Below are 16,049 nucleotides of genomic sequence, written 5' to 3'. Positions count from 1 at the left end.
CCAGCTATCTCTAGACTATAATCCATTTCTCTTCAGTATGTGAAATATGGCCCCAATCTGACCAGCATGTGAAGAATCATTCTTGATGTTTATGCAATTCTGCGTATGTAAATTCTTGTCTAAGAGCTGAATATTGATACGCTTTTCATTTTTATCAGTAATGAATCATTTTACCTTCTGTACTTGTCCTAAAGCAATGACATGCCATACATTGGCATCGCTCGCTTGAATACTATACACATACATATTGTCACTGTTTATCATCAGGTCATCGATATTTTTTTCCTATGGTCAATTTAATCCAATTCTGCACTGCACCCCATGACCTCTTATATACTATACTTACATGTTAAAGGGATCCTATCTTTTAAACACAATTTTTTCTGCTTAACATGTTGGAATAGCCTTAAGAAAGGCTATTTGTCTCCTACCTTTCCTTTTCTTCTCCGCGCCGCCGTTCGTCTGCAATCCCAGTTCTTGACGGTATGTAAATCAGCTCTCTGGCAGCACTGGGGGCGGGCCCTAGTGCTTAAACAGCACTGGGGGCGTCCCCAATGCTACCAGAGACCTCTCCAGCGCCGCCTCCATCTTCTTCTGCGACGAGGTCTTCACCGCGTCTTCTTCCAGCAGCGTCTTCTTACTTCTAGGCCTCGGGCCTAGAGCAAGCCGACAGCACATGCCCACGGCCACAAGAAAAATCGCCTCTTCCACAGTATTGTAAGCAGCCATTTTCTCGTGGCCGGCAGCATGCACAGTCGGCTTGCCCGAGGCCTAGAAGTAAGAAGACGCTGCCGGAAGAAGACGCGGTGAAGACCTCGTCGCAGAAAAAGATGGAGGCGGCGCTGGAGAGCTCTCTGGCAGCATTAGGGACGCCCCCAGTTCTGCGAGAGAGCTCATTTACATACCGAGAAAAAAAGAACGGCGGCGCAGAGAAGAAAAGCAAAAGTAGGAGACGAATAGCCTTTTTTAAGGCTATTCCGACATGTTAGGGAGAAAAAAAATGTGCTTAAAAGATAGGATCCCTTTAAATGTGAAACCATTTAATAATTATATTTATAAGTGTACCTAAATGATACCTATCCCTAAATCATGTTTTTCTTAGGACAGGTAATCTATATTAGATTTGTGAGGGTCCAAAAGCCAGGACCCCCACTACACCACTTACTTGATGTGCAAAGTTTAGCAATGACTTTAGGTATAATAGACTTCAATGGGGCAGCACTGTAACACGTCATAAATTTGTAGGAACTTGTTTGAAGAGGGCACAGCTTTGATATGAGAACCATGACTGCTTACACCGTACGCCATTTGCTTCATAGTGGTCAGGAGATGTAATTACAGCTCAGTCCTAGTATTCACCTGTACTGGACAAGGAAGTAACTACATCCCACAGCCCCTATGAAATGAACAGCATGCATTGTAAACTATGAAGGAGACAAAGCGCTCACACAACTGTCATGGTCCCTTCGAACAGCTGATCAGAGAGTGTGCCAGGTATTAGACTCCCAATGATGTTTTATTGATGGCTTATCCTGTGAATAAGTAAACTAGACAACCCCTTTAATAGATGTTTGTGTTGACTACAAGAACAAAGGACAGAGAGATTTGTCCAGTTTCCTTGCAGAGTAAGTTTTCCATCATTGGAATAGTAGTACGCTTTCATTTTTAATTCATCCAGCTTTAATCTTTTCCCATCTGCTTTGTAATTTATCAATACAATTTTTTGTCAGAATAACGTACCCCACAATCCCCAATGCATTGATCACTAAGGCTCCATTTGCCTGTGTCGACAAGAAGAGCAATGATCATGGCCTGACTGATATATGGAGATGACGTTACCATTCATCACCCAAACCATCAACAACCCTCCGTGTTACAAAGAACTAGGTTTTACTCTAATATGGTGCAGTAAAAATGTACAATTGGGTTCAGGTTGCCAAAACACAAAGACAAAATGTTCTATGTTCACCATTTCAGCTGACAGTCACGTAGAAATGACATGGCTGATGGCAGGCTGTTGTCTGAGCAATGTGTGATCCATCAGACTGAATTTATTTGACCATGTTGGTTAAATTACAAGTGACTGTAATGACTGACCACATTGAGCCTACTATTTGGATGGTTGATCCAGATCAGTCACTTTGGCCTGCCATGTTGCTGGTGAGAAGGTTTGTGTGACTGAGAGGCCACCATCTAGCTGATCTCATCCTTACATGTATGGGTAGATCAATCACAATGTAGAAATCTTCAAAGCCTCGGATTAAGACATCTGATAAAACCATGGTTTTGCAATCCAGTGTAATACTTAATAATAGATATGCTATTACCTAACAACTTCTACATAAAAAGACTACTGGGTTCTAAAGAACAATAGAATTACTTGAGAACATACAATTTGTGAACAAGAAATGGTAGAAACAACGAATACATCCTTCCCAACCTTCATCACAGGCTTTGTGATATATAATATAGTTACCAGGTCATTAAATAAATAGATTAAAGACTCATGCACACGAGTGCAGTTTTTATCCGCAACTGAGGATCCAAAATTGTGGTAATAGTAAGATCCTATTTATTTTTAAGGGACCAGACACACAACTGCAATTTTTGTGGCCGAGTGTCTGTGCCACATTGAAGGACCAAAAATTATGAAGTGTCCATTTCTATATATTATTTAGCATGCATTGGTCCAAACAATATTTAAATCGGTATATATACATAATTTACATAAAACATGGAATTACCATGGAAATTCATTACTTGTACCAGCCCTAAATTGCATACTGTATTTCAGAGCTGAACTCACTAGTCTGCTTGTACAGTCATCATGTACATACATTAGATTACTTATCCTGTACTGATCCTGAGTTACATCCTGTATTATACTCCAGAGCTGCGCTCACTATCCTGCTGGTAGTCACTGTGCACATACATTACATTACTTATCCTGTATTGTACTCCAGAGCTGCGCTCACTATTCTGCTGGTGCAGTCACTGTGTACATACATTACATTACTTATCCTGTACTGATCCTGAGTTACATCCTGTATTATACTCCAGAGCTGTGCTCACTATTCTGCTGGTGCAGTCACTGTGTACATACATTACATTACTTATCCTGTATTATACTCCAGAGCTGCGCTCACTATTCTGCTGGTGCAGTCACTGTGTACATACATTACATTACTTATCCTGTACTGATCCTGAGTTACATCCTGTATTATACTCCAGAGCTGCACTCACTATTCTGCTGGTGCAGTCACTGTGTACATACATTACATTACTTATCCTGTATTATACTCCAGAGCTGCACTCACTATTCTGCTGGTACAGTCACTGTGTACATACATTACTTATCCTGTACTGATCCCGAGTTACATCCTGTATTATACTCCAGAGCTGCACTCACTATTCTGCTGGTACAGTCACTGTGTACATACATTACTTATCCTGTACTGATCCCGAGTTACATCCTGTATTATACTCCAGAGCTGCACTCACTATTCTGCTGGTGTAGTCACTGTGTACATACATTACTTATCCGGTACTGATCCTGAGTTACATCCTGATTATACTCCAGAGCTGCGCTCACTATTCTGCTGGTGCAGTCACTATGTACATACATTACATTACTTATCCTGTATTATACTCCAGAGCTGCACTCACTATTCTGCTGGTACAGTCACTATGTACATACATTACATTACTTATCCTGTATTATACTCCAGAGCTGCGTTCACTATTCTGCTGGTGCAGTCACTGTGTACATACATTACATTACTTATCCTGTATTATACTCCAGAGCTGTGCTCACTATTCTGCTGGTGCAGTCACTGTGTATATACATTACATTACTTATCCTGTATTATACTCCAGAGCTGCGCTCACTATTCTGCTGGTGCAGTCACTGTGTACATACATTACATTACTTATCCTATACTGATCCTGAGTTACATCCTGTATTATACTCCAGAGCTGTGCTCACTATTCTGCTGGTGCAGTCACTGTGTACATACATTACATTACTTATCCTGTATTATACTCCAGAGCTGCGCTCACTATTCTGCTGGTGCAGTCACTGTGTACATACATTACATTACTTATCCTGTACTGATCCTGAGTTACATCCTGTATTATACTCCAGAGCTGCACTCACTATTCTGCTGGTGCAGTCACTGTGTACATACATTACATTACTTATCCTGTATTATACTCCAGAGCTGCACTCACTATTCTGCTGGTACAGTCACTGTGTACATACATTACTTATCCTGTACTGATCCCGAGTTACATCCTGTATTATACTCCAGAGCTGCACTCACTATTCTGCTGGTACAGTCACTGTGTACATACATTACTTATCCTGTACTGATCCCGAGTTACATCCTGTATTATACTTCAGAGCTGCACTCACTATTCTGCTGGTGTAGTCACTGTGTACATACATTACTTATCCGGTACTGATCCTGAGTTACATCCTGATTATACTCCAGAGCTGCGCTCACTATTCTGCTGGTGCAGTCACTATGTACATACATTACATTACTTATCCTGTATTATACTCCAGAGCTGTGTTCACTATTCTGCTGGTGCAGTCACTGTGTACATACATTACATTACTTATCCTGTATTATACTCCAGAGCTGCACTCACTATTCTGCTGGTGCAGTCACTGTGTATATACATTACATTACTTATCCTGTATTATACTCCAGAGCTGCACTCACTATTCTGCTGGTACAGTTACTGTGTACATACATTACATTACTTATCCTATACTGATCCTGCGTTACATCCTGTATTATACTCCAGAGCTGCGCTCACTATTCTGCTGGTGCAGTTACTGTGTACATACATTACATTACTTATCCTGTACTGATCCTGAGTTACATCCTGTATTATACTCCAGAGCTGCGCTCACTATTCTGCTGGTGCAGTCACTGTGTACATACATTACATTACTTATCCTATACTGAACCTGCGTTACATCCTGTATTATACTCCAGAGCTGCGCTCACTATTCTGCTGGTGCAGTCACTGTGTACATACATTACATTACTTATTCAGCTGCTAATGGGGCCTTTAGCTGAACGCTCTTCATTCAGTGAGGTCGTTCTCTTCCATTACATCACATTATTGCACCTGCTCTATAACACGATTCTTGCACAATACATTACATTTTCCATTTGGCAGGTTCCATTTATGCATTTTATACAAAAATAGTGAATGAATTATAGACAAAGGTAAAAAGTCAGCACAAAAAAAAAAATCTAATCCCTCTCCTCCTTCTAACAGCAGTAGAGAGAACACCGTTATATTTTAGAGGATTTTCAGGCTGTAAATACATTTGCAAGCAAACAGCATATGAGATGAAATAACCAATGATTTATTAAACTTTCCAAACTTCCTCTGCACCCCTGGCAGCAGTTCTCTAGTCCCTGCCAGTCTGTGTTTACAGTGCCATAGCGATGGTGTAATGTAATACTGTCATAGCAGTTCAAACCAGTTTCTTTAGTGTAGTGGTTATCACGGTCGCGTATCATGGCGCCAGCACCTAGTCATGCTGATGGATACAGTACATTTCTATTATCATAATCAGGGACACCAAAGAAGACAAATTTGGGGAAAGGACAGCAAAAATTTATAATTTGTGATATATCCAGTGTAACGTTTTACTACACAACCTAATGGTGTATTACCCTATATAAGTTATGTTGCCTTACCTGCTTTAAGCCATATATAAACTGGCTTCAACTTCCCACCAGACAGGACAATATTTTTTTAGGAAAACAAATGAGTTATACAATATATACTATACATACTATACTTTCTATCACTTTCATCAGTTTCGGTGTTGATGTATGAAACGGTAGACATGATCAAAATGTTTATTTTGTAGTTATAACACTTTTCTATAGAAGTCAGACAGCATGCTCATAACATTTTCCGATAGAAGTCAGAGAGCACGCTCATAACACTATCCCATAGAAGTCATAGAACATGCTCCTAACACTATCCCATAGAAGTCATAGAGCATGCTCCTAACACTATCCCATAGAAGCCAGACAGCATGCTCCTAGCACTCTCCCATAGAAGTCAGAGAGCATGCTCATAACACTCTCCCATAAAAGTCAGAGAGCATACTCCTAACACTATCCCATAGAAGTCAGAGAGCACGCTCATAACACTATCCCATAGAAGTCATAGAACATGCTCCTAGCACTCTCCCATAGAAGTCAGAGAGCACGCTCATAACACTCTCCCATAGAAGTCAGAGAGCATGCTCATAACACTCTCCCATAGAAGTCATAGAACATGCTCCTAACACTATCCCATAGAAGTCAGACAGCATGCTCCTAGCACTCTCCCATAGAAGTCAGAGAGCATGCTCATAACACTCTCCCATAGAAGTCATAGAGCATGCTCATAACACTCTCCCATAGAAGTCAGAGAGCATGCTCATAACACTCTCCCATAGAAGTCAGAGAGCATGCTCATAACACTCTCCCATAGAAGTCATAGAGCATGCTCCTAACACTATCCCATAGAAGCCAGACAGCATGCTCCTAGCACTCTCCCATAGAAGTCAGAGAGCATGCTCATAACACTCTCCCATAAAAGTCAGAGAGCATACTCCTAACACTATCCCATAGAAGTCAGAGAGCACGCTCATAACACTATCCCATAGAAGTCATAGAACATGCTCCTAGCACTCTCCCATAGAAGTCAGAGAGCACGCTCATAACACTCTCCCATAGAAGTCAGAGAGCATACTCCTAACACTATCCCATAGAAGTCATAGAACATGCTCCTAACACTATCCCATAGAAGTCAGACAGCATGCTCCTAGCACTCTCCCATAGAAGTCAGAGAGCATGCTCATAACACTCTCCCATAGAAGTCATAGAGCATGCTCATAACACTCTCCCATAGAAGTCAGAGAGCATGCTCATAACACTCTCCCATAGAAGTCAGAGAGCATGCTCATAACACTCTCCCATAGAAGTCAGAGAGCATGCTCATAACACTCTCCCATAGAAGTCAGAGAGCATGCTCATAACACTCTCCCATAGAAGTCAGAGAGCATGCTCATAACACTCTCCCATAGAAGTCAGAGAGCATGCTCATAACACTCTCCCATAGAAGTCAGAGAGCATGCTCATAACACTCTCCCATAAAAGTCAGAGAGCATACTCCTAACACTATCCCATAGAAGTCAGAGAGCATGCTCCTAGCACTCTCCCATAGAAGTCAGAGAGCATGCTCATAACACTCTCCCATAGAAGTCAGAGAGCATGCTCATAACACTCTCCCATAGAAGTCAGAGAGCATGCTCATAACACTCTCCCATAGAAGTCAGAGAGCATGCTCATAACACTCTCCCATAGAAGTCAGAGAGCATGCTCATAACACTCTCCCATAGAAGTCAGAGAGCATGCTCATAACACTCTCCCATAGAAGTCAGAGAGCATGCTCATAACACTCTCCCATAGAAGTCAGAGAGCATGCTCATAACACTCTCCCATAGAAGTCAGAGAGCATGCTCATAACACTCTCCCATAAAAGTCAGAGAGCATACTCCTAACACTATCCCATAGAAGTCAGAGAGCATGCTCCTAGCACTCTCCCATAGAAGTCAGAGAGCATGCTCATAACACTCTCCCATAGAAGTCAGAGAGCATGCTCATAACACTCTCCCATAGAAGTCAGAGAGCATGCTCATAACACTCTCCCATAGAAGTCAGAGAGCATGCTCATAACACTCTCCCATAGAAGTCATAGAGCATGCTCATAACACTCTCCCATAGAAGTCAGAGAGCATGCTCATAACACTCTCCCATAGAAGTCAGAGAGCATGCTCATAACACTCTCCCATAAAAGTCAGAGAGCATACTCCTAACACTATCCCATAGAAGTCAGAGAGCATGCTCCTAGCACTCTCCCATAGAAGTCAGAGAGCATGCTCATAACACTCTCCCATAGAAGTCAGAGAGCATGCTCATAACACTCTCCCATAGAAGTCAGAGAGCATGCTCATAACACTCTCCCATAGAAGTCAGAGAGCATGCTCATAACACTCTCCCATAGAAGTCAGAGATCATGCTCATAACACTCTCCCATAAAAGTCAGAGAGCATACTCCTAACACTATCCCATAGAAGTCAGAGAGCATGCTCATAACATTTTTCCATAGAAGTCAGAGAGCATGCTCCTAGCACTGTCATAGAAGTCAGAGAGCATGCTCCTAGCACTGTCATAGAAGTCAGAGAGTATGCTCATAACACTCTCCCATAGAAGTCAGAGAGCATGCTCATAACATTTTTCCATAGAAGTCAGAGAGCATGCTCCTAGCACTGTCATAGAAGTCAGAGAGTATGCTCATAACACTCTCCCATAGAAGTCAGAGAGTATGCTCATAACACTCTCCCATAGAAGTCAGAGAGCATGCTCATAACATTTTTCCATAGAAGTCAGAGAGCATGCTCCTAGCACTCTCATAGAAGTCAGAGAGTATGCTCATAACACTCTCCCATAGAAGTCAGAGAGCATGCTCATAACATTTTTCCATAGAAGTCAGAGAGCATGCTCCTAGCACTCTCATAGAAGTCAGAGAGTATGCTCATAACACTCTCCCATAGAAGTCAGAGAGCATGCTCATAACATTTTTCCATAGAAGTCAGAGAGCATGCTCCTAGCACTCTCCCACAGAAGTCAGAGAGCATGCTCATAACATTTTCCCATAGAAGTCAGAGAGCATGCTCATAACACTCTCCCATAGAAGTCAGAGAGCATGCTCATAACATTTTCCCGTAGAAGTCAGAGAGCATGCTCCTAGCACTCTCCCATAGAAGTCAGAGAGCATGCTCATAACATTTTCCCATAGAAGTCAGAGAGCATGCTCATAACACTCTCCCATAGAAGTCAGAGAACATGCTCATAACATTTTCCCATAGAAGTCAGAGAGCATGCTCCTAGCACTCTCCCATAGAAGTCAGAGAGCATGCTCATAACATTTTCCCATAGAAGTCAGAGAGCATGCTCATAACACTCTCCCATAGAAGTCAGAGAACATGCTCATAACATTTTCCCATAGAAGTCAGAGAGCATGCTCCTAGCACTCTCCCTTAGAAGTTAAAGAGCATGCTCATAACATTTTCTTATAGAAGTCAGAGAGCATGCTCCAAGCACTCTCCCACAGAAGTCAAAGAGCATGCTTCTAGCACTCTCCCATAGAAGTCAAAGAGCATGCTCCTAGCACTCTTCCACCAAAGTCAATAAATCTTTTAAATTAATATTGCAGAACCTCAGGCAAGATGACTGCCTTCATATCAGCAGAAGATTCCATAAAAACATAAGAAAAAACAAGATCAAACAGCACTATCTACATAAACATATGAGCTTACCTCTGCATAATCTTACCTCATTATAAAGACTGATGATTTTTCATGACATAAAAGGTCTTCTTACTGTATAGAGCTGCATTTGGATACTGTCAGATACTTAAGGCTTACTGGTCTCCAGTTTTATGTTTTCTGGCCTTTTTTGTTAAGTTTTGGAAGGGGAAATCGATCCCAAAAATCCCATCTCTGGAAGCCAATGGAAGCTGTAGAGCACGCCGATATGTAATAGCTGGAATGATACGGCGGTTCTTTTTCCTCCTTTACCTTCTCCTAACCCTGGGTGTATCTTATTTGAATTGTCTTATATTTCATAAAACATATTGTACTTTCTGGATCCATCTTCTCAGGCAGCTTGTATCCACATGTAAATGGTGCTTTACTGGTCATAAATAATGTAAAGCAATATAATAATACTTACATGGTACAGTTGGAAATAGAAATATATTTATCAAGTTCAACCAACTAGCACAAGGAGAAGAACGAAAGAAGGAGGCCTGGCAAAATTTAGAACTTTGTTTTCCCACATCGATAGAGCCACAAGTCATACACCAATGTGTGCTAAATAGGAAAAACTTTTCTCCTAATACCAAGAGGTGATGAGACTGGATTAACATTAAAAACAAGAATTCTATATACTGTATTTTTCGGACTATAAGACGCACTTTTTTTCCCCAAAATTTTTGGGGAAAAGAAGGGTGCGTCTTATAGTCTGAAGGTGGCGCCTGGCACCCGCTGTAATAGAGAGGCGGAAGCCGGCAAGGGATAGACGCCGGGGCCTGAGACATCGCTGCGCTCCTCTGCCCTGTATGAAGCCAGCAGCTGCAGAAGCTCCTCCGTCCCCCCGCTGCTGGCTTCATGAAGGGCAGAGGATCGTAGCGATATCTCAGGCCCTGGCGTCTATCCCTCCCCGGCATCCGCCTCTCTAGTACAGCGGATGCCGGGTCAGTACCCGTGGCCCCTTCTCCCCCGGGGCCGGTCCCCACCGGCCCCGTACCTGTAAAGTTGCAGGCCGGCTCCTGCGCGGCGATATCGCAGGAGCCGACCTGTCCGGGTGACAGCCGGGAGCCTAATGAGGCTCCCAGGCCTGTCACTGCTGTATTAGTATTGCGGCTGGGTCTATGACCAGCCGCCGTAATACTAATATACAGAATGTCCCATAGACGGCAATACAGTTGTATTGCCGTCTATGGGACTTGCGATCAAGTGACCGTTCAAGCCCCCGGGGGGGAATAAAATAGTAAAAAAAAAAAAACCTTTAAAAATATGAAATAAATAAAAGTTCTAAATCACCTCCTGTTTTTTTTTCAATACAAGGTGATCTAAGCAATAGATATCCCCCAAAATGGTATAACTAAAAAGTACAGCTGGCCCCGCAAAAAAAAACGCTCTATGCGTCCCCGTACAGCTGCAGGGTCACCTGTCAATGTGGCCTTGCAGCTGTTGCAAAACTACAACTCCTATATATTAAATATTTTACCAGTTTTTGCTTCAAAATTTTTTTTCCCTATTTTCTTCCTCTAAAACCTAGGTGCGTCTTATAGTCCGAAAAATACTATATCTTGTAAGAAGAAATCAGTTATATAGTAGAGCCAAGCATCAATTACCCCATGTTAGAGGGAAAATTTCCTTCCTGACCCCAAACATGGCAATCAGAATAAATCCTCAGATCAGCTTTTCATCTCCAAAAATCTAATATATCAGTAATATATCATTTGTAATTACAATCTTTTCTTAAAGGGGTATTCCCACCTTACCCGCTCACCAACTTGCATGCTTTGTGCTGTGTTCACTTCCTGGTTTTCTTGGTAAATTGGTGGGCGGGTTTCACTTGCTCTGCTTAGCTCTCTTCATAGCAGTACATGTTTGCAGTCAGTAATGAGAGATGGTTGTAAATATATTAGCACAGTATCACTGGAAGATGCACAATATGAAACTGATGTAGCAGAGCTGGATTTGTTAGGTCATGGGAATCCCAAACTTACATGCTACAGGACCAAGAGTCAGCTTGCAATAAACTCAGTTTCAGGTCTGTGTTACATACAGAGGTAACAGACTCTCTGTCTCAGCCCTTATCAGCAAAATTCAATTGGCAGACCTGATAACTGGAAGAGCCGGAGATAAACAGCTCAGAAATATAAGCTGCTTCAAGCACTCAGCTCCCCCTCCCTCCTGAGAGCAGGGAGCTACGTCACTTGTCCTGGGCGGAGAGATAAGATCATCCCCAGGTCCGTGGTTATGGAAACGCAGTGTATACAATGAAGTGAATAATCTCAGATAGCGGCCAAACAAATCAGTTTTGCTGAAGCAATGTATTTAGGAAAAGTCTAAAATCCACGTAAGCTAGCAGTATAGATAGGATCCTTGAGATGGGACAACTCCTTTAAAGCAATCACCAGTTACTGCTGTGACCTAATCCGTTACATGTATAGCTCTTAGGGGGCGTTCACACTACCGTCGGTGTCCGACATGTAGTGTCCGCTCCTAGTGTCCGCTCAAAATCTGTCACGGACACTAGGAGCGGACACTAGATGTGTCCGTGACACCTGTCATTCACTTTAATGGGCATCGGGTGCGTTCTTTTGCACTCCGTGCCCGTCCTTTTCTGTCCGCAAGAGAAGATGTCCGACTTCTCAAGCGGACAGAAAAACCCTGCATTTTAGTGTTATTATACTTTATAGATCTGACTGTGTAGGCAGTGATGTAGAGCTCAAGAGCAGACGTTTCAATAGTGATGCAAGCTGCTCCCGCTATTAACATTTCCACCTGTAAATATACAAATAAGGAAGTTTTATTTGTTATATAATACATAGTCATGTTTCAGTATTAGGTACAGGTGTAGGGTGCACCGTGCTACCGCAGCCATGGGTCAATGCAGCCTATATTTTTGCTTATCCCAATGCTCCAATGTAGTCAGTAGTTTACACACCTTTAGGCTTATATTGTGTCACACACAAGTGATAGAACCAAAACATATAGACGTGTTGTTGCATGACTATCTTAGAGTTGCAGTTTGACTGTAAAAGACAATGTCAGACATTTGAAGTTGCACAGTATTTGTATTGCAGGGTATATGTGCAATAAAAAAAAAATCCAAAAGTGTTGGATTTTTTGCAACTACTGTGTCATAGCGTGAAGTCGTGGGTTGCAACAGACACCATTGATAACTATCAAATATGATGTTCTTATCGTGACGTAACCCTAGCCAAGATTACAGCAATGATGGCAGTGCATGTATATTCCACTGTATAACACAGTCACCAATAAGTCTGCCAGTGAATTATATAGCCGGAACAAACATGACAACCATGGAAATCTAGTTCACTGGTCAAAAAACCTGGTTGGATTTTTCCTGTTAATGGTTTTTCGTGTTAAATGCGTAAAGTAGTCATCTCAAAGAGGAACTTTCATCACCTCCATCTATGTGCATTCCTCATAATAGTGGCCCCCGACACTAGATTCAGTGAGGCTTTCGTTGTAGAAAATGTCCAGTGAATGAGGACCTTTCACCACCAACTTAAGCAGGTGCCCCACCATTGATTCTGGAGCAGTTGGAATTTTTTCTGTAGCCCCCCACCATTCCTGAGAAATCACTTCTCTTAGTTCCAACACAACTATCTGCTCCAGCCCAGGACCGCCCACCTGTCAGGAGAAAGACTGATTGCGCTGACAGTGATGTCAATGGCTTCTGAGTAATGGTGGGAGAAGAAATTCCAACGGCACCAGAATCTGAGGAGCTGCACCTATTGAAGTTGGTGGAGAAAGGTCCTCCTTAACTGGACATTTTCTCAAGAGAAAACCTTGCTGAATCTGCAGAGCTGGGGCCAATATTTTCAGCAGCTCTGGCTGATAAAGTGGAGTCCTGCATAGACATTAGAGTTAGGCCGGGTTCACACAGGGTTTTTTGGCCCGGAAACTGAGGCAGAGGCCGCCTCAGTCTCCAGACCAAAAAATGAGCAGCTGCCACTTGATGTTGGTGCAGTGCATCGGCATCCAGTCGTGCACTCTGCTCTGAATTAGGCCCAATGACTGGGCCTAGACGGGAGGGAGGTGTCTTCAGGCAGATGTCGCGAGGCAAATCCACCTGAAGAATCAGCATGTCGCTTCATTTGTTCCGGCTCCCGGAAAAAAGAACTGATCGGCTCCCATTGATTTCAATGGGAGCCGTCTTTTTGGTCAGGATTTTGAGGCAAATTTGGCAAAAAAACTACGTGTGAACTCAGCCTTAGTCTGACAAAATAGTCATGATAGGACAACTAACTGGAGAAATTATCACACCATCATAATGCTTCAATACAGAAGTCTGGCAAAGATGGATAGGTTGGTCACTCATTGGCTTTTTATTAAATACTTTAGATAAATGAAGCAAATGTACTTGTTTACATATGGGAATTGCAGGACAAGCAAAAAAATGAAAGATATACAAAGACTTAGGGGACAATCACACTACGTTGCTCCCATCTGTCAACGGACCTTCACAGAGCACCCTCCGCCTGGTGTCTGTCTGCATTTACTCTCATGTTAAAAAAAAAAAAAACATGGCAGAAGCTTCATCCATCAGGTCTCATTACTATTGTACTGAAAGAAAAAGCGTCTGTCTTATTTGTTAACCTGAGAGTGAATACAGACAGACAACACAAAGGAGACTCCGTGTGCTTTCTACAAGTAATGCCCATTGCTCTCATCCTAAAACAGATAAGACCAATGGACATTAATAATGGTAGTGTAAACCTACCCTGATACGTATTTGCTGCAACTAAAACATCAAGAATTTTTTATTTGAGACAATGCAAACACTAAATAATAATCCATCTTTGGCTTACATCTGACTTGGCCTTCTATATACGCACAGTATGGTATATTTCTGTGCCGACAGGAAAAGTGGAGCACTGTATTATGCCTAGTGCAGGGCGTGAGGAAAGACGTGCACAATCCAACAAATATCAGAGAGAATTCCAGCGTCGTGCACCACCTTCTCGAGTCCTGAAATAAGCATAAAACACTGAAAATTTTTTGCTCACAAATAAAAAATTTTTTCACAAAATAAATCTTCTAGTTGCACAACTATCCATCCACAGTACTGCCATGTGCAATACTATACCGTATATACCGTACACAGCATCAAATCACACAGCAACACTATGGAACCATTTTTACAAATAAAAGTCCTTATACAATATGTATATGTATATTAATATATATCTTATAACACGTTGTTTGTAATCCATTGTACAGGTTTTTAACTGATTTTCTCTATTCCTTTCAGTCATGGTTCCTCTAATATTACCGCTAAGCTGCAAATCTATGAGCGGAAGGAACAAAGATTTGTGACATGGACCCCCCACCCTCTATATACACTTGACTACAGGAGGTCTTCCCCCCCAGAGCAAGCACGGAACACTAGGACCTTCTTCACAATGTGTACGACCGAAAACCTAAAAAAAAAAAAAAAAATATGACACAAAAAATCTTAAAAAAAATAAAAAAAATCAAGCTTTTTTTTTTGGGAGGGGGGGCAGAACTTTTTAATGTCTGCGCTGCTTAACACCCTCTGGTAGTGAAGGGAAAATGCCACTCCCTTATCACCCCTATTTTCTCATCCCTGCTAATTTTGTCTCGTCAGTGCTTTCCCACTTGTCATACCCCATTCTCACCTCTTCAGGTTTCTATAATTTTTTTTTTTTTTTTAACAAAAAAAAAATTGTCTGGGTGTCCGTATCTTCTCTGTGAAATATTCAGGAAGGGTTTAGGACCTTGGGTCTCTTCCTCCAGTGGCATGATATATTTGTACGGATGGAAGGGACGGTTTATCTATGGAGTCTGTGCTTCATAACATTGACCATTAAGAGGTTATCTCTTATCACTAATTTCCTGATCAATCGGGTGGGTATATTAAAGGGATTCTACCATTAAAACCTTTTTTTTGTGGATAAGACGTCAGAATAGCCTTTAGAAAGGCTATTCGTCTCTTACCTTTAGACGTCGTCTCCGCTGCAACGTTCCTTAGAAATACAGTTTTTTACCGGTATGCAAATGAGCTCTCCCGCAGCGATGGGGGCGGGCCCCAGCGCTCAAACAGCGATGAGGGCGTCCCCACGTGCCAGAGAAGTGTTTCCAAGCACTGCCTTCTTCTTCGTCCGCCGTGTCATCTTCAATGTCTTCTTCCGGCGCAGGCTCATAACTTGTAGCAGAGCAGACTACGGAGGTGCACAGGCCACGGGAAAATGGCCGCTAACAATACTGTGCAAGCGGCCATTTTCCCGTGACCTGTGCACCTGCGCAGTCTGCTCTGCCCAAGGCATAGAAGTTACGAGCCTGCGCCGGAAGAAGACATTGAAGATGATGTGGACGAAGAAGGAGGCGGCGCTTGGAGACACTTCTCTAGCAGCGGTGAGGACGCCCTCATCGCTGTTTGAGCGCTGGGGCCCGCCCCCATCGCTGCAGGAGAACTCATTTGCATACCAAAAAAAACGGTATTTCTAAGGAACGGCACAGCAGAGACCACATCTAAAGGTAAGAGAAGACTAGCCTTTCTAAAGGCTATTCCGACGTCTTATCCACAAAAAAAAAAAAAAAAAAGGTTTTAATGGTAGAATCCCTTTAATGGTATTATAACGCAGAAATTTTTTTTTCGATGCATCTTTACAGTTCT

General features: G+C 42.3%; 1 protein-coding gene across 5 annotated transcripts in view; it reads left to right on the top strand.

Moving 5' to 3' along the window:
* The window catches only part of NFIX (nuclear factor I X), a 143,107-nt gene extending 127,689 nt beyond the window's left edge, over positions 1-15,418 (top strand). For all 5 annotated transcript variants that reach the window (XM_075272555.1, XM_075272556.1, XM_075272560.1 and 2 more), the window contains one exon: positions 14,664-15,418. In XM_075272555.1, the coding sequence (XP_075128656.1) occupies positions 14,664-14,678 (15 nt within the window). In that variant the 3' untranslated portion in view covers positions 14,679-15,418. The remainder of the gene's footprint in view (positions 1-14,663) is intronic.
* Positions 15,419-16,049: the final 631 nt, after the last annotated feature.

This window comes from Leptodactylus fuscus, chromosome 5, assembly GCF_031893055.1.
Source record: "Leptodactylus fuscus isolate aLepFus1 chromosome 5, aLepFus1.hap2, whole genome shotgun sequence".
NCBI lineage: Eukaryota > Metazoa > Chordata > Amphibia > Anura > Leptodactylidae > Leptodactylus > Leptodactylus fuscus.
The sequence above is the reverse complement of the archived record's forward strand: the minus strand, read 5'-3'. Positions and strand labels throughout refer to the sequence as shown.